At 37.2% G+C, this 24,566-nt stretch overlaps 1 protein-coding gene across 3 annotated transcripts in view; it reads left to right on the top strand.

The window, feature by feature from the left end:
- The window catches only part of PREX2 (phosphatidylinositol-3,4,5-trisphosphate dependent Rac exchange factor 2), a 284,540-nt gene that overhangs the window by 191,315 nt on the left and 68,659 nt on the right, over positions 1–24,566 (top strand). For all 3 annotated transcript variants that reach the window (XM_087420479.1, XM_004436261.3, XM_087420480.1), the window contains 4 exons: positions 5,003–5,044; positions 6,543–6,760; positions 11,240–11,342; positions 17,735–17,878. In XM_087420479.1, coding sequence (XP_087276605.1) covers positions 5,003–5,044; positions 6,543–6,760; positions 11,240–11,342; positions 17,735–17,878 — 507 coding nt within the window. The remainder of the gene's footprint in view (positions 1–5,002; positions 5,045–6,542; positions 6,761–11,239; positions 11,343–17,734; positions 17,879–24,566) is intronic.

The following is a 24,566-nucleotide window of genomic DNA, read 5'->3' as shown; positions in this document are numbered from 1 at the left end:
CACATTATAACATCACATTTAATGAAAAGTCTGAATTTAAAACCCCCCAAATAATGAATAGCAAAAATGATAAATATATTTTTTAAAGGCTGTTAGGTTTAAGGAGTTTAAGCGTATACTTGACTGAGTAAAAGGTATGCTTTTGCTGAATAGATGCCAGTATCATAACACTCCTAAAAGTTGTAATCCATGAATCTAAATGCAATTGTTTTCATCATCTGTGAGTTGTTTTTTTTTTTTAACATTATATTTTTTAGAGTAAATGCAATATTGATTAGGAACAGAGAAATCCGTAAACCTTTTTTTGTTTGTTTTTTTGAAGAGCTTTATCTTTAAGATATATACTTATTCTAATACAGGATAAAGAGCTTAATTTTTTAAAAAGTATTCACTTTAAGAATCTTACATTTTCATCTCAAGTCCTCAAGTCCTGCTTTTATACCTTCAGTACCTCATATCACAATATGCAGCTGTAGGAATGACGACTATCTACATGAATTGATTGATTTATGTTGTGAATATTGATGCCACTCTTGGTCATGGGAGCCCAACAGCTGGTTGAGCGTGGTTGGATGTGCTGAGAGTCTTACAGTCAATGGTGTGGGGAGGGCTCGTTGCAGAATTTAGGTTGCATCCCTGGTTGTAAGTTTCAGTGAGATGCCGTTACTCTTTGGATAAGAGCTGTGATTGTCACTGTATTAAGTCAGTCTTTAAAAAACAATTAATCACTAGTGGACTATCATGGGAGAGGGAAGCTGCCGTTTCCTGGTAATGTGTGTGTGTCTGGTCCTATCATATGGGATGGGAGCAGCAGCGCTGAGATCCTTGTAATCAGCTGCTTATCATGTGCAGGTACTCAGAGTAACCTCACCGGTTCAGCATGGATTTATCCTAGTCAACTTAAAGTAAATTTCATTCTGTTTCCCAAATTGTCTTCATATAGGAGATGATTTAATGGAAGGTTAAGTCTTGGCTGGAAATTTAAGTTAATGTCATCTTGCCAGGATTTCATGGATTATATATGTAGCTGGGATAAACCCATTCTGATGTTCCTGTAGGGGAGGAAAAAAATATCTTTTTCCATCTACCCTTCTAGGTTCTTTGTCTGGGGTCCTGTAAATTAGACTGACAAAAGACAAATTAACAAGAGAAAAGCATATAAATTTATTTAATATGAGTTTTACATGACATAGGAACCTTCATAAGGGAGGGGTTAATTCAGTGGCTCAAGGTCAAAGGCAATATCAAGGACTCAGTCTCCTCCAAACTCAGTGAGTTGGTCCTCTGAGTGTTTTTATACTAGGTTTGATAAAAAGTGGAAAGTCATGGAAAAATGTGATAGGACAAAAGGGTGTGAGCTAAGAGTAGTAAACTGGGGGAAACTTGGCAAGGCCGGTTCCTCTCAACATCCCTCAGTCTTTGGAGATAAGGATGCTCCTTTCCTCTGGGTGTAGACAGGGCACCTCTCATGTGAGGGTCTAATGATCTGCTTCAGGGGAGAAGAGGGAGGTCCTTTCTCCTCTGCTGTTTCTCAGATTCCTTCAGCTTACAATATTCAGTATGCCAAAGTGTCATATTTTGGGGTAGTGTGTTCTGAACCTCGTCATTCCTTCATCTCTGATTTCAAAATATCCTATCAAATATATGCCAAATATGATATCAAAATATAATAATTCTATAATCTTTATATAGGAAGGACTGTTATAGTGCCATTCATGACTTATGTCACTGTATGTCATTCATTCATAGCCTGCTAAACTGAGGATAGAAGACAGCAGAAAAAATAGTAGACTAAATGGGGGACAGATTCATTGTGTGGTGTCACTGAGATGAGGGCTGTCTCCTGCTTAATCTCTCAGCTAAATTATGGTCTCATATTATCAGCTGACTAAAGATATTTTTACTTGATTAGTGCACTGTGAGGTTGTGGTTTATAACAGGACATATATATTTGGTCTCTGTCCCCTTTTCTGGCACAGAGCTCCTAAAACCCTTGGAATTTCCTATGATGAGAACTATATAGGTGTCTTTTGTTATGTGAATGAGGTGACTTTTGGAAAACACCTAAGGATGGGGGCTGGTTGCCAGGGGAGCCAACTAAGCAATTAGAGAGTTGGAACTTTTGGTCTCACCCCTGACCTCCCAGGAGGGCAGAGGGGCTAGAGATTGAGCTCAGTCATCAGTGGCCAATGATTTAATCAAGCATGCCTATGTAATGAAGCCTCCATGAAATCCCTAAAGGAAGGAGTTTGGATAGCTTCCAGGTTGGTGAATACATGGAGGTGCTGGGAGAGCGGTGCATTCAGAGACCATGGGAGTTTTTGCACCCCTTCTCCATACGTTGCCCTATGCGTCTCTTCCATCTGGCTGTTCCTGAGTTATATCCTTTTATAATAAACTGGTAATCTAGTCATTAAAATGTTTCTCTGAGTTCTGTGAGCCTCTCTAGCAAATTAATCAAACCCAAAGAGGGGGTCATTAGAACCTCCAGTCTGTAGCCTGTTGATCAGAAGCACAGATGACACTGGACTGGCGATTGGCATCTGAAGTGGGGTAGGGGCAGTCTTGTAGAACTGAGCCCTTAACCTGTGGGATGTGATGCTATCTCCAGGTACATAGTGTCAGAATTGAGTTGAATTGTAAGACACCCAGCTGGTATTGGAGATTTGCTTGGTGGAATGGGGAAAAAAACATACATGGGAATTGGTGACAGAATTGGACCCAACATCACCTTAAATTCAAATATCTATTAGTGAACGCGTTTTCAACTCTTGCTCCCTATAAAAATTATACTCTTTTCAAAATCTCCCATTTTTTCAGCAACCTACTTTTTAGTTTTTTTCTCTGCCTTTGTCTCAATATGCTAAAGAGCCGCTTCTTTTCTTTTTTTTTTTTCCCTATCAAAGGTCTCTTCAATTTCCCCTCTTTGTTTTGATAGCTCAGTAATTGGAATAGTTTTCTGGCTAATCCCCCTGTCTCCATCTTTTCTGATTCATATATACCTATTACTGGAGTCATCTTCCTAAAATATCATGTTCATAATTTCGGTACACTACCCCAGAGCCTTATAGTGATTTTCTGTTAGATGAGTCTGAACTCATCAATCTGAAGTTGGAAGCCATTTTTCAATGGGGCTTTCCAATTGTATCCCAATCTCAGTCTCTTAATGATATAATAAAATCTTTTCTCTGCTAGATTGTTGGATATTTGGTATTCATTCTCTACTGTAATTCGTTGCTAGCACTATTTCCCACTCTTAGAGTGCGTACCTACTCCCTTGACAATGTAATTAAAAAATTTCTTTTACGTTTTCGAGACCCACTTAGAATTCTATACCAACTTTAACTAGATCCAGATTACAATAACAGTGCTTCACAGATACACAGCACTTTAAATAATTTTCCAAGGCTTTTAATATATCTCCCCATTTATTTTTCCTACACAGGCCTATGAAATAGATAAGATAGACGTTATCATCACTTATGAATGAGCAAGTTGAAACTCAAAGTAGTTTAGCAATCTTCTCAAGACCATAAAGCATGTAACAGATGGGCCTTCTGACTCTCAGTCCAGTGTACGTTCCTGCCTCTGAAATTCTTTTCTTCTTGTGGTCTTACTTGCAAAATTTAATGCCCTCTCAAGTATTTCCTGCATTTCTTATTGGTTAATTTTGTTGCTCTAACTCTGTTGTAAACCTGTCTAGAATAGGATGCAATCTAACCTTTTTTATTTCCCATAATCTTGGCACAGAAAGGAACTCTGTAAGTTTTTATATTTACCTATTGTAGGTAAACTATTTACTAATTGGAAGTAAATGGACATAATAGCTCATTGGACCCACAGCAATGAGTATGAAGTTAATATACGTCTTTATCAAACATTTGTGGTTGGTGCTATTTGGAGGGGGGTGGGAAAGAAGAGTATTTGGAAATAGTATTTTTCTGCCTTTAGGACAGATCTTGACCTATAGATAGAAAAGGAAGGCTATATATATATATATAATTATAAAATTATATATAACCTATAATTCTATATATAATGCATAATATATAATCTAATGTATATAATTATATATGTATATATAATCTTTAAAAGTTTAAATAACTAAGAAAAAATACTGTTAGACAATTTATTGATCAAGACTGTAATAGCTGTAAGAGTTTAGAGAACACCATGCAAGCTACAGTGGCTAAGGATGACCTACAAAGGTGGTAGGATTTGAATGGTGTTTCATAGGCTCCTATAATTCAGAACTGGAAAGACATTTTAGGATCTTGAGCAATGGATAGAATTTATATAGGCAGCTAGGAGAGAATAGCATGTCAGGTGTCGGAGAGAGGCAGATTTTCTCCCCTACCCCTCTTGAGTTCTTTTGGCTGATCTAATAATAAAATTGATACAAGACAGAATAACAGGAGAAAAAGAAACAAATTTTGTTCATACATATGGAGGCCTCAGTAGATATTGGGACCTGAAGAAATGACCAAAGCAAGCAGCTTTTATGTTTTTTAGACAAAGAAACAATAAATGTGTGAGGAATTGTCAGGACAAAGAAAGTTAGGCTTGGGTGCTGAATTAGTAAAGAATCTAAGCAGAGTTTGGGCTGAGGTAGTATGTTAGTAAAGAAGTAGCAAGGTTTGTTTGTCCTGGCTTCTCAGCCCTGTATTCCCTAGCTCTGGCGATGAGGATGTCTCTCTATCTCCTGGTGCTGGGAGGACACCTTTCACGTGGGAGATTTATTTCCTGCTTTCAGGGGAACAGAGAGGAGGGTCAGAGTGTCCTTTCTGCACTGGCTGTTTTCTCAGGTAACTTTAATTCAAAATAATCAGTATGCCACTTTGGTGTATTTTGGGGCAGCCTGCTCTGAGCCCCATCACAGGTGAATGGGATTTTCATTATCTAATATAATAAGATCGTGCCAATTTTTACTACATAGTTAAAATGTGATGTTAGTGGCAGAAAAAGACTGAAAAACTAACTGATATGTTTTCTTTCTCTGCAGAGGTAAAGTGTAGGATACTCCTGGCTCTTCTTGAATATTCAGGTAATATTTTTCATTATTTTTACTTGTTGAAATTATTGTCACCCATGACCACATAGGCTCATGTGGCTCATGATATCAAGGCAGTGCCTTCAACAAAATAGATGGAAGTATGATCCTTATCTTCTCTAAAGCCTTGCAAAGATTTAAAAAAATACTTAATTTTAATAAAAATACAAAAACACATGCTCATCTTCAATTACAGGTAAAAACATATATAAGTATATATTTATACAGAATGTAAGTAGAAAGGAGAAGGAAGCAGGTTTTGGATGGCACCAAAAACAGTAGCCAAATTACTCCATATTGTTGGCTGCAAAATTATGCTCTTCACTTTAAAAGGGTAGACTGTGTCTGCTAAATATTTTTCTTAACTCACCTTTATTCCTATCTTTCTCTCTCTAATCTCCTCTTTGTTTCTTTGTTTCTTTTGCTTTCTTTCCCCTACAATCTCAGAATAATGACTGGGGTTATTTGTGCATCTAGAAACCATCTCATTCTTTTTAGACCAGCTAGCTAACTATGGAACTTGAGCTTTTTAAGCAGTCGAGATTACATGAAGTGTTAATACATATTTTAAAACATGTTGTAGATGATGAGTTTAAGAAGATGTTTAAGTACTGAAATGAAACGAAAGCCTTTGATACATAAAAACTCGTTTGTTTTGAGTATATTCCCACTACGGGAGAATTCTTACTCTGCAAAAATAATAAACTAGCTGTCACAAAAAAACGAAACTCCCTGCTTTTTTTCTTTTGCCAGAAGCTGGAAGCACCTATTGGGATTCTTGCCATAGTTCTTATTGATTAAAATAAGGAATGAGAATAGCTTTGGTAAAGGATGGACGCTGTGAATTTCAAACAGCTGCATAATTTAAAGGAAAAGACCTATGTTTTTGTTACCACCCAAAATTGGGGTTCTCTGCCCAGTGCATGTAAACAAGCCAATTAATTATGGCATCAGCCCTTGGGGTGAGAAATACATATTTGCTTATTGTTACAAACAACTGGACATCAACACTCTTGTGCATTTCACATTAATATTTGAGTAGGTTCAATAGGTAATTTTTTAAAATTTAGTATTAATAATATTGTATTTCATTGCCAGCACAAACTGAAAAATTGGACTTTGAGTTTCCTTTAGGAAAGTGTCATGCAACAGATACAAATTGTGTTCCATCAGAAAAAAAAAGAAGTAAATAAATAAAACCTTATTTTTTTCCCTTGGGTTTCATAAAATAATTTAGTGATTGCAAAATAAAGTCACAATAGCAATTAAGAAAAATTATTTTAATGTTTCCAACATTTTTTTGTGTTTAGTGTGTTCTAAAAACCATATTTGCTAAAATGTATGCACTCATTAATAAAGCTGGAGTTCACATTTTTCACATTGTGTGAGTTTAGTGAAGGGATGAAATAACAGCGAATGTAAATGCTGAATGAGTTGGTTTGATTCACCTATGACATTTTTCAAACTGTCTTTGTGTTCTCCTGGATCACAGACAGTGAGACACAGCTTCGAAGAGACATGGTTTTCTGCCAAAGTCTCGTGGCCACAGTCTGTGCCTTCTCCGAGCAGCTCATGGCGGCCTTGAACCAGATGTTTGACAACAGCAAGGAAAATGAGATGGAAACTTGGGAAGCCAGCAGAAGGTGGCTGGACCAGATAGCAAACGCAGGCGTTCTTTTCCAGTTTCAGTCACTTCTGTCACCAAACTTGGTAAGGAATCACAATGCCACACGTTGTCTGTGTCAACTATAACAAACATTGTAACATATTCCCAAGTAAGAAGTGATTATTCACCCTTGTATCAGCAGTCATTCAGCTCTTTAAAAGAATATATTTTTCCCTGGGCAAATATAGTTTTAATAAGTATGTAGAAGGTATTTCTTCTTTCCTGATTTTTATTTATCCTCAGTGGCTGCTAAAAACTGAGAAATCCTCCATCTGTTACTAATTCTTATATCTCTATACACTGACTGAGAAAGGTCATCAGAGGAAAGAAGGTCTTTCCGCTGTGATTCCTTATTTCCAGAAGAAGCAGCCTGCCATGAAACCCAGGCTCCCTCTGAGGTTGATATTCTAGAGCATGCTTGATAGACCAGCTCTGACAACTTGCATGCCATACCATCTGACAATCTGTTTAAAATTTGCATGGGTTAAATGATTTTATTTCCTTTTGTGTGCGTTTTTGGCTGTTAAATCTGAGAACATTGCCTTAATTACTGTAGAGTATTGCATGTTTATGCATCAGTTTCCCACAGTGGTTATGAAAAAAGCATCTCAAAATAGTTGATAAATAAAACTAAGTGGTGAAATTAGAGTTTTTCACATATACATATTAGAACCATACGTGGTTCTAATAGCTGTCATGATGTTTAAAAGCAAATAGTTTCACTTTTATATATAAACTTAAGGTGCTCGTTAAATAGAATTATGATTTTAAGTGTGAGATGCTAGTTCATCTGTTAAAGTACACATAGAAAATGTAGCTAACAAGTAACATGGTTGAGTTTTTAAACAAATGGATATAAGTATATACATCAAAATAATGTTTTTCTTCAATGATATTGAGGATAGGGAGGTAATTGCTATACTTTGCAGTCGTAAAAGGTTCTGGAATGATAAGGTAAGGAAGTCCACCTCAGTGTACTTCAGAGAAACAGAATTAGATTCTTTTGAAAAGACTCTGTGCACTCCATGTGGGTGTCATTTAATTAATGACAAATTTAAAATAAGGCACTTTTGGAAAAGTGTTTAAAAACAAAATAAAAATTATTGCCTATCAAATAGAAATTACATAAGATAGGAAGCCCACTTCCTAACACATGGTGGGCATTAAATGTTTGTTGAATGAATGAGGCTTCATTTCTATTGTATTCTTATTTTAAAACTGCCATTGTCTAATCAAGTGCTGGTACTTTTTTTTTTTTTTGGTGAGGAAGAGTAGCCCTGAGCTAACATCTGTTGCCAATCCTCCTCTTTTTGCTGAGGAAGATTGGCCCTGTGCTAACATCCATGCCCATCTTCCTCTATTTCATATGTGGGATGCCTGCCACAGCATGGCTTGAAAAGCGGTGCATAGGTCCATGCCCAGGATCGAACCTGCGAACCCCGGGCCGCTGAAGCGGAGAGTGTGAACTTAACCACTACGCCACCAGGCTGACCCCAAGTGCTGGTGCTTTTACTTTAAACTTAATTTTATTTGAAATCCCAAGGAATGGTAGAAAATATTTGTAATTCATGTATCTGGTAAGTGACTTATATCCAGACTATATAAAGAATCCTGAAAACTAAACAATAAAAAGACAACTCGATTAAAAAGCAGGCAAAGGATTTGAATAGATGTTTCTCCAAAGAAGATATAAAATGGCCAAAAAGCACATGAAAAGATGATCAACATTATTAGTCACTGGGGAAATGGAACCCAAAACTACACTGAGGGGGCCGGCCTGGTGGCGCAACGGTTAAGTGCGCGTGCTCTACTTTGGTGGCCCGGGGTTTGCAGGTTCAGATCCCGGGCGAACACCGACGCGCCGCTCATCAAGCCATGCTGTGGCAGCGTCCCACATAAAGTAGAGGAAGATGGGCACAGATGTTAGCCCAGGGCCAATCTTCCTCAGCAAAAAAAGAGGAGGATTGCCATTGAATGTTAGCTCAGGGCCAATCTTCCTTGGCAAAAAGAGGAGGCTTGGCATTGGATGTTAGCTCAGGGCTGATGCTCCTTACAAAAAAAAAAGAAAAACCACAGTGGGGTGCTATGTCACTTGTGATGTAGATGGCTTTAATCCAAAAGACAGACAATCACAGGTGTTGGCAAAGATGTGGAGAAATTATAACTCTCACACATTGCAGGTGGGAATGTAAAATAGTGCAGCCATTTTGGAAAACAGTTTCTCATTTCCTTACAATGTTAGACGTAGGATTTCCATATTACCCAGAAATTCTACTCCTAGGTAATACCCAAGAGAAATGTAAACTTATATTCACCCAAAAACTTGTACACAAATGTTCCTAGCAAGATTATTTATAATAGCTCAAAAGTGGAAACAAACCCAATGTCCATGAACTGATGAGCGGATAAACACATTGTCTTATATCCATACAATAGAATATTATTCAGCAATGAAAAGGAATGAAGTACTGATACATGCTGCAACATGGATGAACTTTGAAAATATTATGCTAAGTAAAATAAGCTGGTTACAAAAGACCACATATTATTTGATTCTGTTATTATGTAGCATGTGAAACAGACAAATTTTAGTGATTGCATGTAGCTAAGGATTAGGGAAAGGGACATGGGGAGTGAATGCTAATGGGTACTGAGTTTCTTTTGGGACTGGTGAAAGTATCCTAAAATTAGATGATGGCGATAGTTAACGCAACTCTGTGAATATACTAAAAACCCCTGAGCTGTACACTTTAAAGGGTGAATTTTGTAGTATGTGAATTATATCTCAAAAAAGCTGTTTTGTTTTTTTTTTAAATTGGTTTTGTGAACGCTCAAATTTATTTAAAGGATTGGTAAAAAATCCAAAGATTGCTAAAAAAAAATGGCAGAGAAACTCTAAGTCTTTCTGCCTCTGTAACAAGAGCATAAAAGCCCTCTGGGAATGTGAAGGGCTCTCGGGGAGCTGCAGGCACTGACGGTCTGTGTGTTCCCGGGCTCTGAGCACAGCCTATGGTCACCTGCGTATCGCTGTAGCCACAGCTGCTGGAGCATTGTGGCTCACAATTCAGCGACGAGAGGCCAGCCTGTTTGGGACATTTCTTCCTGTGTGTATTCCTCTCAATTGGAAAAATGCTGATTCTTCAGTCCTGTCCTTCCAATTCCAGGTTCATGGCATTTTTCTGCAGCTTCAAAGGACTTTAAAAAATAACAGTTTCATCAACATTTATGCAGCGCTTGCTGTGTACCATACACTATCTTAAGTACCAAACCAAGGTGCAAATGTGACGATTCTCTTTGGATTCCATGCTGTGCTTCTTTGGGGTCTGGGGCTGCCTTAGTGATTCTTTTTCACACAATGGAAACTCTTTACCGTCTCCTTCACCGTCTACTAATGCTGCCAAAAAAATATGGCTATAAGCTTACATCAACTTTTTAAAATGTGTAAACCATGTTAAAATTATCGTTCAAAAGGATCGTTGACATTCTTAAGGAAACAAATGTTATCTTTAAAAGATAAGCTATGTATGATAAGGCTAATTATTCTTTCATGAGGAAATTTAGTAAAAGACTCTGCATAGTGCACTAAACTGCTAATAGGAAGGCCAGAATCTAGTACTAAAAAGATAGTATCACTGAAACATGCACTGAACTTGTTATCATGTCTGGGCCTTGCCTGCCCCAGCTGTAAAATGATATGCTGTGAGAATGAAATGAATGGTTAAAACAAATCGGATGGCATAGTCACAAGATTCTAGATTAAGGCCCCACAAAGGCAAGTGAGATGAAAATGATTTTTGTCCCCAAGTGCTTTGGAAGAAAAATCATTACATGCATGCAAATTGCTTTTATCACAGTTTTAATAAATTGCAAATTGAATAATGCATGGGTTATCTTATTGTAAAATAGGATGACCATTATCTACTGTGGCTTTTTTTTTTTTTTCCCCCCAAAGCCCCAGTAGATAGTTGTGTGTCATAGCTGCACATCCTTCTAGTTGCTGTACGTGGGATGTGGCCTCAGCATGGCCGGAGAAGCGGCGCGTCGGTGTGCGCCCGGGATCCGAACCCAGGTCGCAAGCAGCGGAGCGCGCACACTTAACCGCTAAGCCACGGGGCCGGCCCTACTGTGGCTTTTTAATAAAAGAATATTTTTGCCTTTCAGCTGTTATAAGATTATAGAAATTCAGAGGCAGATAGCATGCTTTTTGTGTACACATTTATTTGTAAATAATAAATGAAATCAATATGATTAGACTATAGCAACAAAATAGACTGAAAAGTTACGTAGAACCCTTTAGACAATAGAGAAATGGAAAAATATAGAACTATAAAAGAAACTGGTAACTTTGAGGGATATGTTAATTTCATTTTAGGCAGTAAAAATTCTTAAATAAGCATTGATAATTTGGTTTGTATGTAAATAAAACACACATGAAGCTGGTTTTGGTCTGGAGTTGTTATGTGATGTTGTGTCATGTTCTATACAATCCTATCATGTTACGTATTGTTTTTCTTTCTTTCTAGACAGATGAACAAGCCATGCTAGAAGATACACTGGTTGCACTATTTGATTTGGAAAAGGTTTCTTTTTACTTTAAACCATCAGAAGAGGAACCACTGGTTGCAAGTAAGTAGTTGAATATTTCATAGGTGTTTGATAGAATTTCTTTGCCTTCTTTGGCCTCAAACAACGACATAAAATATAACTTTGATATTAATATATTTGATATTCAGTTTAAATTGTTTTATGTAAAATATTATATTTAGGGTAAAATAATAATAACCAACTGCAGAAGTGATAGAAAATATATAATTAAATCTACAGATAATTCTAAACTTTTATTTTTATCTGTTAGTTTGGCCTCCAGAACTTTTTTTGAGTGTGTGCATCAACTTTTGTGGTGGTCAGGATTTTCTTTTTTGTTCTTATTGTGGTAAAATATACATACCCTAAAATTTACCATTTAACCAATTTTCAGTGTACAATTCAGGGGTATTAAGTACATTCACAATGTTGTACAACCATTTCCACCATCCATCTGCAGAACTTTTTCATCCTCCCAAACAGAAATTCCATACTCATTAAACAATAACTCCCATTCCCCCTCCTCCAGTCCCTGGTAACCTCTGTTCTCCTTTCTGTCTCTATGAATTTGCCTATGCTAGGTACCTCATATAAGTGGGATCATAGAGTATTTATCCTTTCTAGTGCTTTTTTCGTGTCAAGATTCTTTTTTTTAATAAAAGCACTGCCCTAATATTTCTGGCTATGTGAATAAACTCTGTGGCCTCCAAAACTTTTACTCAAATACATAACAATTATATAGCAAAATTGATTGAATTGAGTTTCCAATCCTCATCTTCAATTGATCATGTAGAAAATGTGTTCGCAGGCAACAAAAACATGTATTTTGGGCCAAGAAGAAACAGAGGAGACCTAAGTTATGCTAATGTTGTATAAAATTTAGATCTAAACCAATTAATTATAATTGTTTGATCTGGCAATAATAGATAAAATTTATAATTTAATTCTGGAAGAGTAGAGACATATTCTACATTTTTTGCTAGCTTAAAAGTGAAAATTGAAAATCATTTCATCTGAGTGTCAAAAATTTTAATGTGTACGAATATAATCACATTAACTATCTTGATTCATTTATTCATCCTGTGTGGTTATAAGATGCAAAACCTTTCTCATCTTGTTCATTGTATCTCCAGCACACAAGAGAGTGCATGGAACAAAAAAGGCAGTATTTTTTTTTTCAAGGAAATGAATGAACAAATTTCAATTAAGTGTATACAGTGTAGAAGGCAAAATGGTTTTATAGTTATAAAAGTAGAAGGAAAAACAAACTTTGTGTGAAGAATGAAGGAGAGAATTTCAACGTACCATAGTTGTATCTAATGTTGCAAAGGAGTTACTTTGTGAATTGAATCAAAGGATTGAAAAGTATCCCTTTGATTTAGCAATATGCCGTCATTAAACCTGACAAAGGCAGTATTTTAGAAGTTTGTATTCAGAGACATAGCAATACCTAGGGTTTAACCTCTATATCTTTTAGTTTCTGCAAGTTATCATCTTTTGTCTACCATTTCAACATAGTCATAAATAGCTTTAAAATGTGTCTATCACTCCAAGAAATCTTTAGCAGTTTGTTATTTTTCTGTCTTTTGCTTTTTCCTTGAAGATCCTAGGTATTTTGGTAGAAGATATAAGCTTCGTCAGGGCTGGGAAGGATTCTTATTTTCACATTTCCAATGTCTAGTACAATAAATAGGGACTCAATAAATATTCATTTAATCCGTGATCTGATCTAAGAATGACAGTCATTCATTTGTTCATTGAAAATTTCTTAAATGCCTACTTATGGCCAAGCACTATTCTAGGTGTTGGATACAGTAGAGAACTAAACAGATAGATATCCCTCATAGAGCTGATATTCAAGTGGGGAGAGATAAGTAATAAGCAAGATAATGAGTTAATTTGATAATAAATTAGAAGATAATGATGTGAATGTATGAAGGGAAATAGAAGAGAATAAAGGATGAATATGAAAATTCAGGTGAAATGTTGCAAATGTTTAACAAGTTAGGGAGGGACTGAAGACTTACGGAGGAGGAGAGCAAAGACTTGGAGGGTTTAGGGGAGTAAGTCATACAGATACTTGGGAGAGGGGAGTTCCAGACTCATTGGAACAGTAAGAGCAAAGATTCAGGTGGGAGCAGGTGTGCATTCTCTCCAGGTAGCAAGGAGGCCTGCGTGGCTGGAGGGCAGTGAGTGAGAGGAAAAGATAAGAGATGAGAACAAAGAGGAGGCCAGACAGTTGAAAGAACTTTGCCTTTCTAAGTAAGCCATTGAGCAGAGGAATGACCTGGTCTGCCTTGCTTATTAAAGGCTGCCTCTGACTGCAGTGTTGGATAGACCATTACTGGGGGCAAGGGCAGAAGCCAAGAGACCAGTTAGGAAGCCACAGCAGTGACCCGTGTGAAGGATGATGGTGGCTTGACCCTGAGGGTAGCTGTGGAGATGGTAAAAGTGGTTGATTCTCTATATATTAAATTATGAAGGCAGAGAGAACAGAATTTTATTAAAGTTTCATCTCCACTGGTAAATGAGAGAGAACAAGAACATGAATTACATCGTTAGGGATTTAAGTTGTAGTCAAGGGAGAATTTGTCTGGTAAAGGAGATTATTTGATAAGGATAATATTATTTGAAGAAATTGTATGGTCTTCTGTGGGCGTGTATAAAATAGGATATATTTTCATTTACTTGAATAATGTAGGCATAATTTTGCTGAAGGCAGAGAAACTCTACTTTCACAATATAACCTAATATTTTTCCTTATAAATTTTGCCCGAGGAACTATAAGCTCAGAGGAGTACTGTTTTCCCTGGTTCAAATATGACACTCCTGGTGAATGGTCTGTTGACCAAGCAGAAGAGGAACGAATATCATAAGCTTGATAAAATATTCACTTACTGCATATCCACTGTGAGGGATTAACTTTGGTGTATTGAAAAATATACTAAATAGTAAAGATAATTAAGGCAATGTAAGTAATATTAGTATATAAATGTAGATGTACCTGTGACAGACACAAAAACTATGATATACATTCGGCAATACATTTTTATGTACGTCCCTGAAGCATAACCTCAACTGTGGAAAATAGTTCCCTAGTAAATGATCAGTTCCAGTGCTACACTACTAGATACTCCAAGCAAATTAAAAACAGTATGATATGGGCTGGCCTGGTGGCGTAGTGGTTAAGTTTGCGCACTGCGCTTCGGCAGCCGTGGGTTCGCAGGTTCAAATCCCAGGTGCGGACTGACACACCACTCATCAAGCCTTGCTGTGGCAGCGTCTCACATACAAAACAGAGGAAGATGGGCACAGATGTTATCTCAGGGCCGATCTTCCTCACCAAAACAAACAGAAAAAACGGTGATGATAGGAATATAGTTATGTTAAGTGGATTCAGGAAAGAAGAGAATTATTCAGTACCCAAGGGTCATCACTTCTTATTTAAATGGCGTAAGAAAACTAGAGCTTTATTATTAATTTCATGTGATTTGATCTTTCTGTAAATATAGAAGCAGAGGAGTCAGATTGACTAATTAATTTGCATCACTGTAGTGAAGACTAGTTGGCTGCATGTCTATGAGGGAAGGACTGAATGCAGAGGGGAGGAAGCACAAAGATATCAAGAGAACGCTGGCCTCAAAGTCAAGAAACTTGAGTTCAAATCCTCACTCCATTCTCATCTGCAAGCATGAGAATGGTAGTTTCCCCTGACTCACGGGATTCTGAGGCTTAAATGAGATCATGTGTTTGAAAGTCTCTAGCATTATATAAGGCTCATGGTAGTATTCAGTAAATATTTGAATTCATCCTCCTCGCTTTATACTTTGCATTCTTTTAAAAAAGCTATATTTAGTATTATTCATCATCTTATTTTTGCATTAAAGAATTATGAGATTCTGAATAAATATGGCATGCCAAGCAAGTAGAACTCAAATGTCTGGGCTGAAGACATTTCATTTTCTTTGAAGAAATAATTATTAAGTATATATAACATGCTAAGTGCTGAACTAAGTTCCACGGATATAATAGTGACTAAATAAAACAAAGTCCTTGTTGGCTTGGAGCTTAGATTCTAGTGAGAGATACAAAGGAATAAATGGGCAATTTGACCCACTTCAGCATAGGGAAAGTACAAGATATTTCTTATGTCATGTTATGTAATTAGTGAAGAAGGAATAAATGAGTTAAATAATTCAGTTGTATATGATTAAATTTATTTTGTGGAAAATCTTCACAATTTTGGAGAATAATGTAATGACAGCATATCTTCCCCTTTTCAATGGTGATACAGGTAATTTTGTTATTATTAGGAGAATGGATATTAGGAATTAGAATTAGGAGAATTACAAGTAATTATGAGGAGAGTGAGTATTTTTGAGCCTCCACTCTTTCCATATGGGCCAGGCATTGTAGCTGGAATGGCGGATGCCATGGTGAATAAGATAGACATGCCCCTGTCTTCATGGAACTCACAGCCTATTTGGGGATGACAAATAAGGAATCAACTACAAAGATACTTATGGCCATGATAAGTCCTATGCAGAAAATAAATAATGCATAAAGAGTAAGGGTGAGGTGGTCCTTTAAGGGGTCACCAGGGGAGGACTCTCAGCAGAAGTAGCTATTACACTGAAATCTGAAGGACAAGAGAGACTCAACCCTGCAGAGGGTCAAGGAACAGCAATTCAGGCAAAGGGAATTTGCCTTATTAGTCACAGACTTATGTTCAATCTCATTGGTCTAGTCAATGACGGGGGTCCACGTGTACATGGATGGGTACTGTTGAAACTCCTCTCTAGGATGAACACCTCTATAGAATAGAACCAGAGACCTTTTCCTCATGCAATAATGCTTTTGAAGACTTTAATCATTACATAGTCCTAATCATCAAGTTTGTTTTTCATAGTAGATAAATTTCCACACATTGAAGGCAGCAATTTTCAACTCCACGTTATCATGAACTTTTACAGGTGCAGTAAATGCCTTGAGAGAACCAGTCTTCATTCTTTCACGTAGACTCTTAGTTTTAACTTCACTTTAAATTTAATATATTTGATAATTTCAGTCATTTTCAGTTTCTTAATTCCTGGTGTAGCATCTTTATTTGTTCTTTGCTAGTCCTGTAATATGGAACTCCAACTGCTTTCTTATTTTCCTTTCAATAACATTATCCATTTGGTAACACAGAGATTGGCTACATTGGTACCAAAGAGAAAAGGGGCGGAGTTTAACAAAAATTAAAATATATGAAAGACATTGTATGAAAGGGGGAACTAAAAGATATAAATATTTAGTATATATAAATCTGTATTTTCTTTAGTGTCCATGCAGTTTTTTCTTTAGAACTAGAAAAAAAGAATTTTTCGCAATCATTAATTGCAGTTAATTTTCAACTGAGAAATTTATTTATTCTCTTTGCTAAACCATAATCCTTCATGTCTCCCTTAAAAAAATTAGGAAGAAAAATAAAATAAGCATTATTATATGGCATAAAAGAAACTTGTAGATATTAATATAATGCCTCCTCTTGATATGCAGAATTAGATACATTTAATAAGAAAACTGAAATCTGTGATTATTAATGGTATTTAACCTTGAACTCTACTTTTATATACCGTTTTTTTTTTCAGGAAGCAGGTTAGAAATAATACTGAGTCAAGATCATATATTAAATGCCTACTATATTTTGGCCTTAATTTTTAACTGGTTAATGTGACTATTCTAGCTTTTTAGGAATATTTTACATTCTTTTTTAATGAAGTGGAAATTATTTGTCATGGATAAGTATCATAAAATGAAGAGGATTTATGATAGCACTGTGAAATACTCCTGTAGCATTTTAGCTTTTCGAGTTGATTTTTTTTGGAGAGGTTTTTTTTTTTTTTGGAGTAATTAAATTTAGGATCTTTAAAAATAGCTAAAAGAATTTACAGATAATTTCTAATGACTGTAGGGCATCCACAGAGGTAATACATTTTTGATCTGGTGTTCAGGGAATGGAGCTTGAAAAACCCGTGCTAATTTTGATAATGGTTGCTATGTACTCAATTTCTTGCACACTACTCAAGAAGTGTACCCCCAGGAATCATTTTGACTAAAATATGAATGAGGCAGCTGCCTTGGGAGATTTTGATTCCAAACCATGTGTAGCTAAATTTCTCATTTAGTTAAGCGAGACATCTGGTGTGTCAAAGTGTAACAAAGTTTCCTATTACAGAATTTTGTATACAGTACAGTAGTAAATCTGTTGCTTTAGCTAATGAGAATCTGATTTAATACCCTTTCACTGAGTAACACAGTAAGTATGCTTAACCTGAATTTGTAATATATTAGTTTCTAGTAATTTTCAGGATTCTTTTTAAAGGTTAACAAATATACTATATAACATATCCTGATTTTAGGAAGTAATATAACATTAAATGTCATTTTAGATGTTCCTCTTACATATCAAGCGGAAGGAAGCCGGCAAGCTCTGAAAGTTTACTTCTACATTGATAGTTATCATTTTGAACAACTGCCTCAACGCTTGAAAAATGGAGGAGGGTTTAAAATTCATCCTGTCCTTTTTGCGCAAGGTAAACGGCTTTCCTTTTTATGCTTCATGTACTTAAATTATTTTATCTTTATCAATTTTCTAAAAATAAATTTAATTGTAACCATCATGGCTTTCTTTTTTTCATTAATTCAAAAATTCCTTCATAGTACCTAGGTAATATATTTACTTCCGGGAATGTTTATTAAGGAAAGAATCACGTATGGTTTAAATATTTATCAAATAGGCTTGCAGCATTATTTATAATGGAGAAATAAGACATGAGTGGTTTAAACAAATAAAGATAAATTAATTTGGCTGAAACAAATTATGGTAGAGCCATTAAAATTGTATGGTTAAAAATACTTCATGAGATAGAAGTTTGACAATATACACATGCAAATTACAAAAAAGAATTTATATTATGACATCAATTATGTCATACATGTATGTACATACATATATGTAAAATGTTTTCAATATCATTGGGTGATTAAATTGATGATGATTTTTTATTCTTCAAGTTTTTCTACATTATGTCAATTTTTACCAGTAAAAATGTATTCCTTTTGTAAATAAAAATTTTTTTTTTGGCAAATGAGCAATACGTGTCAACTGTAGTAGAAGAAATTAAGATTAACACAAGTAGAAGATTCTTGCAGGGAACTGGTTTCCAAGGAGAAGTCCTGGATCGTTTTATTTCTGAGGTCACAAATGATGCCTAGGAAAGATCAGAACTCCAGATTATTGTGTAGTTTCTTCTAGTCTATGATTTTTTTTTTTTAATTCACGCTGTGATCACAAGATTACATCAATTACTCTGAGTAGTACCATAGAGCTTTTTGTTTTTTCTTCTTTTGAGTTTTCAAGAACTGGATTGGTATTGTTGTGGAAATTTTGTATTCTAATAAAAAATGAGAACAGTAGAAGAATAAAATTAATCTCCGTAACTGAAGAACAGAAAGGGATATTAAATCTAAATTCACTGCCAAATGAAAATTCTGCTTTGTACCACATGTGTATTATTTTAATTCTAAAAGATGGATTTCCCTTCCTTTGATTGCCATAGTTTAAAAACAATGACTACCTCAAACAGATACTTGGCAAGAATACACTTAGCGGAGGAAAATTTCAGTGAAGAGAAGATCTTAGGAGTTATTAGAAGGTATTTTCATTTTTCTTTGGAGGACTGTGGTAGGGTGCGTATAGGTAGTACAAGATTCTGTAATGAAAAGGAATAAAAAAGAAAAGTGATCAAAAATAGACCTTTGGAGCTAGTTAGGAGGATAGTTCAGGCTAAAATATGTTAAAAGCCGTTATAGAGATAGTTTTAGAAGGTAGGGAAGGATGCTGGTCTGCAACGTTAACTTTTATAGGGTTTAATCAGAGCTTACAGTTGTTAAAGCCTCTTCACTTCTTTGCCTTTATTTCTCTCTTTTTAAAAATTCTGCCTTTGAAATCATTACTGAGATGACAGATGGCGTTAAGCATCTTTTCTAAAAAAATTATTACATTTGTGACACATGAGCCATAAATAGCTGAATATTCATACCCAGCAGCAAATGTGCATAGGAAAAAGATTATTATTTTGCAAGTAACCTCTATTTTATAATTGTGGCTAAAGCTAATTTAAAAATAATCCCTAAATATGTATTATTTCCTTGAATTCAATATCACTTATAAAATGTAATTTAAAGAAAAAGTATAGCAAAAAAAAAAAAAAAAAAGAAAAAGTATGGCAAATATTAGGTTTTAGTATTCCCATAGCAGTAAAATATGAAAAATGATTTGAATAAGCAGCAGTGGAAATACTTCTGCAGTTGAGGTCACAGTTAGGTAAAGAAGACTGGAGAACAGTTTGTCTCATTAAAAATCTGTCAGTGATAAAGTTGTTTATTTAAAGGGGTTGCAGAGGTTCCTCTGCATTCATAAAACTCCCATGAGGAATCATTAGTAGCTCTTAGTAGTCATCAGATTGAGAGAAGCCCAGGACATTCAGTCCTAGTTTGAGGAAAGATTACCATCTGGTGATTGAAAGTGGTGCTAAATGGAAGAGATTCCGAATGGAGTCTAGTCCTGGCATGACAGTTCATCTGCAGGGTTTTAGTTTTGTGTGTACATGTGTCTGCTAGCAAATTAAAAATAGAAAAATTAGATGAATTTGAGAATGTCCTGGGAAATTTATTAAAGCCAGCCCTCCTGAAGTTGTCTATGGTACTGTGTGCTTAGAACAGAAGCAAATGTACTGCCTTCTTCCCATTTCTCTTCCCTGCGTGGATCCGTGGGCTAAGGAGGGCACGCTAATTGGTGGGGCACCCTGCAGAGATGGAACCAACTGTTAGATGAGGAATTCCAGGCAAGTAGGGTACACATTAGGGAACCTGCATCCCTGAGGGCCAGAGCTGCAGGAGAACAGGAATCTGGGCAGACAAAATGAGTGTACAGATTTCCAGGGTAAGGAGCAAGAAACAGCCAGACAGGAAAGTCAGCACAAAAGCATAACCAAAATGCTGGAAGATGAAGATCACACGAAAGCAATTCTCTGTAAGTAATTCCTACAGGTCAGGACATTAATCCTCTTGGGATCCCTTAACCCTTGGTGAGATAAAGCGAGTACCTCTACACCGAAGGAAAATGACAGTACGGGGAGGGTAGATATTCAGGGTCACTTCCTTCACTCACTCCCCACTGACTTATTTTCATGCTGTCTCTCAGTGGTTCTCAATACTGGCTGCACATTAGTCACCTTGGGGAGGTTTTAGGAAGCACCCATGCTTGGTCCCACACCAAACCAGTTAAGTCAGAATCTCTGGGAGGTGGCTCCCAAATACCAGTGTATTTTAGAAGCTTTCCCAGTGATTCTGATGTCCGCTGGGAGTGAGAGAGCACAGGTCTATGTGGATTTTGAAACACTTTACAATTAATCGAGTTAATCTTTGCTTAATTAGATTAATCCATTTCACAGATGTTCGACACTTCCAGTATCTGGGAAGCCGGGGCCAGGGGACTGGGTGGGCCTTTTGCTTCTGCAGTGATAGGTCGTTTGGATGCAGCCTCCCCCTTGAAGGAGGTTTGATTTGGGTAGGACAGTTTTCTTCAGCAGAGTTTGAAGATGCCCTAGAGAGCTGACAGCTGAGGGGTGCCTTCTGGTAACCACAGCAGCTGGGCAACAAGCCCATCATTTCTGAAAGGGGACCTGAGTGAGTGACTCTCAGAGCATCCTCCATAGGCACGTCTTGCACCCTCGGATCCATTCCTTTGTGTAAGGACTAGGAGCGGCTCCTCCAAGACTCTGATGGGCCTCCCTTCCCGGGAAGGAGAATTTAGAAGAGAAAGGTGAGTAGGACAAGCTATAGCCCGTGCTGCTGCAGCTGGTCTTGGGGCTGCGACAGATTGTCCTCTTCCCTCTTCTGCTGGTCACTGTAGATTAGCCTTACTCTCAGCCTGAATGTCTGCTGGTCACGGTTGCTAACCTGTGGCATGACTAAGACCTTCATCCCCAAGAGGCCTGATCCCCTGGTCACTATGCCCTTCTCCGGCTAGGGTTGCTGCAGTTATCCGTTTACAATAAAATTTGTGCAAGAGAATGCCCAGAGGGACCTGAGTAGATTACCTGGGTGTCAAACATATTCCTTCCTGCCCTCAAGATGTAACAATAGCCCTACCTCCTTATGATGATCAGGGTTGATTAGCCTTGCTGAGATGGTGATTGCTCTTCTTGGCTGTGGGTGCCTTGGCACAAGGAGCCTAAAGTGCCCAGTGGCAACCGTAGAGTGCAGTTCAGTGGGACCCCTGCTTTGTCTCCTAGAGAAAATGTGCCCCTTTGGGGATCAAGACCTTTAAACCCATGGAGCCAGGGTTTCAGGGATGGGAAGCACACATTCCCCAAGTAAGGCACTGGGACTGATGTGTTAGTTTTCCAAGGCTGCCATAAGAAATGACCACAAACTGGGTGGCTTAAAACCGCAGACATCTGGGACCGGCCTGGTGGCGTAGTGGTTAAGTGCACACGCTCTGCTTCACTGGCCCGGGGTTCACAGGTTCGGATCCCAGACGCACTGCTTGTCAGGCCATGCTGTGGCGGCGTCCCATGTAAAGTAGAGGAAGATGGGCAGGGATGTTAGCCCGGGGCCAATCTTCCTCAGCAAAAAGAGGAGGATTGGCATCAGATGTTAGCTCAGGGCTGAGCTTCCTCACAAAAAAAACCGCAGAAATCTATTCTATCATAGTTCTGGAGGCTAGAAGTCTGAAATCAAGATGTCCATAGGCCGTGCTCCCTCGGAACGCTCTAAGGAAGAATCCTTCCTTACTTCTTCTAGCTTCTGGTGGTTACCAGCAGTCCTTGGCATTCCTTTGCTTGTGACAGAGTAATTACAATCTCCGCTACATCTTCACATGGCCTTCTTCCCTCCGTGTATGTCTGTCTCTCTGTCCCTCTTCTTATAAGGACGCTAGTCATTGGATTCAGGCCCACCCTAATCCAGTATGACCTCATTTTAATGTGATTACATCTGCAGAGACCCTATATCAAAATGAGGTCACATTTGCACCCACCAGGGCTTAGGGCTTTGTCATATCTTTTGGAGGACACAATTCAGCAGATGCTAACTCAGCACGACCATTTCTGTTTCCACCCTTGCTTCCTGGACCCATGTGTTCTGCCTTTTAGGGACATGGCGTCATGTAATGGTCTTTGCTTTCAGCTGCATACTGTGTCCTGGAATATGGCATCCCTTCCTTGGAACGTGTTATTAAGCACCTGTTCCCGGGGTTTCTGGTGGTGGTTTTCCTTAAACTAAATAAGACAGGCAATGCTGATCCTTTCTCCACAGGCACACTCTTGAGATATTTGGTTTTTCACCCCCTATGAAAAAAGCTGGCACCAAAAACTGTTACTCCTAACTTTTACCTCTTTAAAAAGTGTCTTTCTATTCTCAGAGAATAATTAAAATCACCCGGAAATTAGAGCATTTTCTCTTTTAAACAAAAGGCAGCGTTTTGTTAGAAACATTGTCATTCTAGTATTTTTTTTTTCCCTGCAAAACTCTTCTTTGGATCCTTTAAAAGATGAATCCTTTAGTTTTCCCTTTGGGTTTTATACAATGTTTATAATCGAAACAATAAATGTTTTTTTTAAAAAGGAAGGCACAATTCCCAGAATTGAGGTTTCCTAAATGTTAGGAGTCAGTCCATGAACATGTGAATGCAGCAAAAGGCAGCACGGCCTTTCCCACATGTTGGTCACAATGGGATCGAGAAAACTTGATCAAGAAAACTTGATCTGAGGAATTCTGCCCAACTGTGACCATTTCTGTGGAGTTGTAACAGTGCATGTGTCATGTCTTATTTAACCGATAAAGTGTCATTGTGCTATCAGAAGAGGGTGTTAGTTGATTGAAACTATTCTTAAAATTGTTCTTCAGAGATTCTGTATTTTTCCTGATTAATCCTTTTCTTGGAAAAGCCTTGAAAAGTATCTTGAATGAGTGGAAATGCAGCTCATTTTTAGTCTTAGAATAATTCAGTCTTTAATTTTCTCTAACATTCATTATGTTTTCCTTTTTTGCTGACTGCCTAAATTTAATGGAATGTCTTGTTTCCTCGAATTCAAAAGTAGTAGGAGTAAAAAAAGCAAACAAGCAAACTCAAGTAGTATTTTAAATACCCCTTTTAATTAAATGCTATTAAATAAATTAAATGTTTATTCAACCAAGTATGTCAATGCTACTTTTAAGAAATATATTATTATACGAATGTGCATGAAGGAAACTAGACAGGAAAATGCTAAGGCGAGGTCAAACTTTGAAGTTTGGACATTTTTATATATTAAACCTACTTTTGCTGAGAATAGAAATTTAATTTGGTAAAATGTCGTTCCATTTTATTTTTTTTTATAACAATAAATAACCAAACTACTCACCTAAAATAAGGAATGTTGTTCTCCTTCTTTGCCATACATAATTTACTTTTTAAATACAGAACTCATCTTTTTTTGTTCATTTCCCCACAGCCCCATACATGTGCCATACAATTTTGCTGAAACTCTTGGCAAAATTGTTAGACTCCTTTACAGTTTTTTAAAAAATTTTACGTAATTGTGAATTTTAACTCTTGTTAATTTGGAAATACTGTCAATAAATGTAGTGAAAATATCAATTTGTGTGTGTGTGAGGAAGATTAGCCCTCAGCTAACATCTGTCGCCAGTCCTCTTTTTGCTGAGGAAGACTGGCCCTGGGCTAACATCCATGTCCATCTTCCTCTACTTTATATGGGACGCCGCCACAGCATGGCTTGACAAGCGGGGCGTCAGCCCCTGCCCTGGATCCGAACCTGCGAACCCCAGGCCGCCGCAGCAGAGCGTGCTCACTTAACCACTATGCCACCAGGCTGGCCCTTATCAATTTGTTTTTGTATTGTAACACACTTTTAGAGCAGGACTAGACATTCTGGCCAAAGTTGAGCCATCAAGACTTTTATAAAAATTAGATCCCAAGTGTTTTCTTGTCCCCCTCACACCCCCCCCCCCCAGATCCCCTGTTGCTCCTTCCTAGAGTTCTCCTTCCAGTCTTTCTGGTCTTAAATCACAAATTGAAGTGTCATTACATGGACCCCCAAATTTCCTGTTTGACTAAGCACGTTCGTGCACAATCTAGATCTCCTGGAAATTGAATTAGATAATGCCTGTAGGGCATTGGGCATGTTGCTTAGACATAAAACACATTCAGTAATG

This window comes from Ceratotherium simum, chromosome 31 (assembly GCF_057802395.1).
Source record: "Ceratotherium simum simum isolate JZ-2026a chromosome 31, ASM5780239v1, whole genome shotgun sequence".
Taxonomy (NCBI): Eukaryota; Metazoa; Chordata; class Mammalia; order Perissodactyla; family Rhinocerotidae; genus Ceratotherium; species Ceratotherium simum.
The sequence above is the reverse complement of the archived record's forward strand: the minus strand, read 5'-3'. Positions and strand labels throughout refer to the sequence as shown.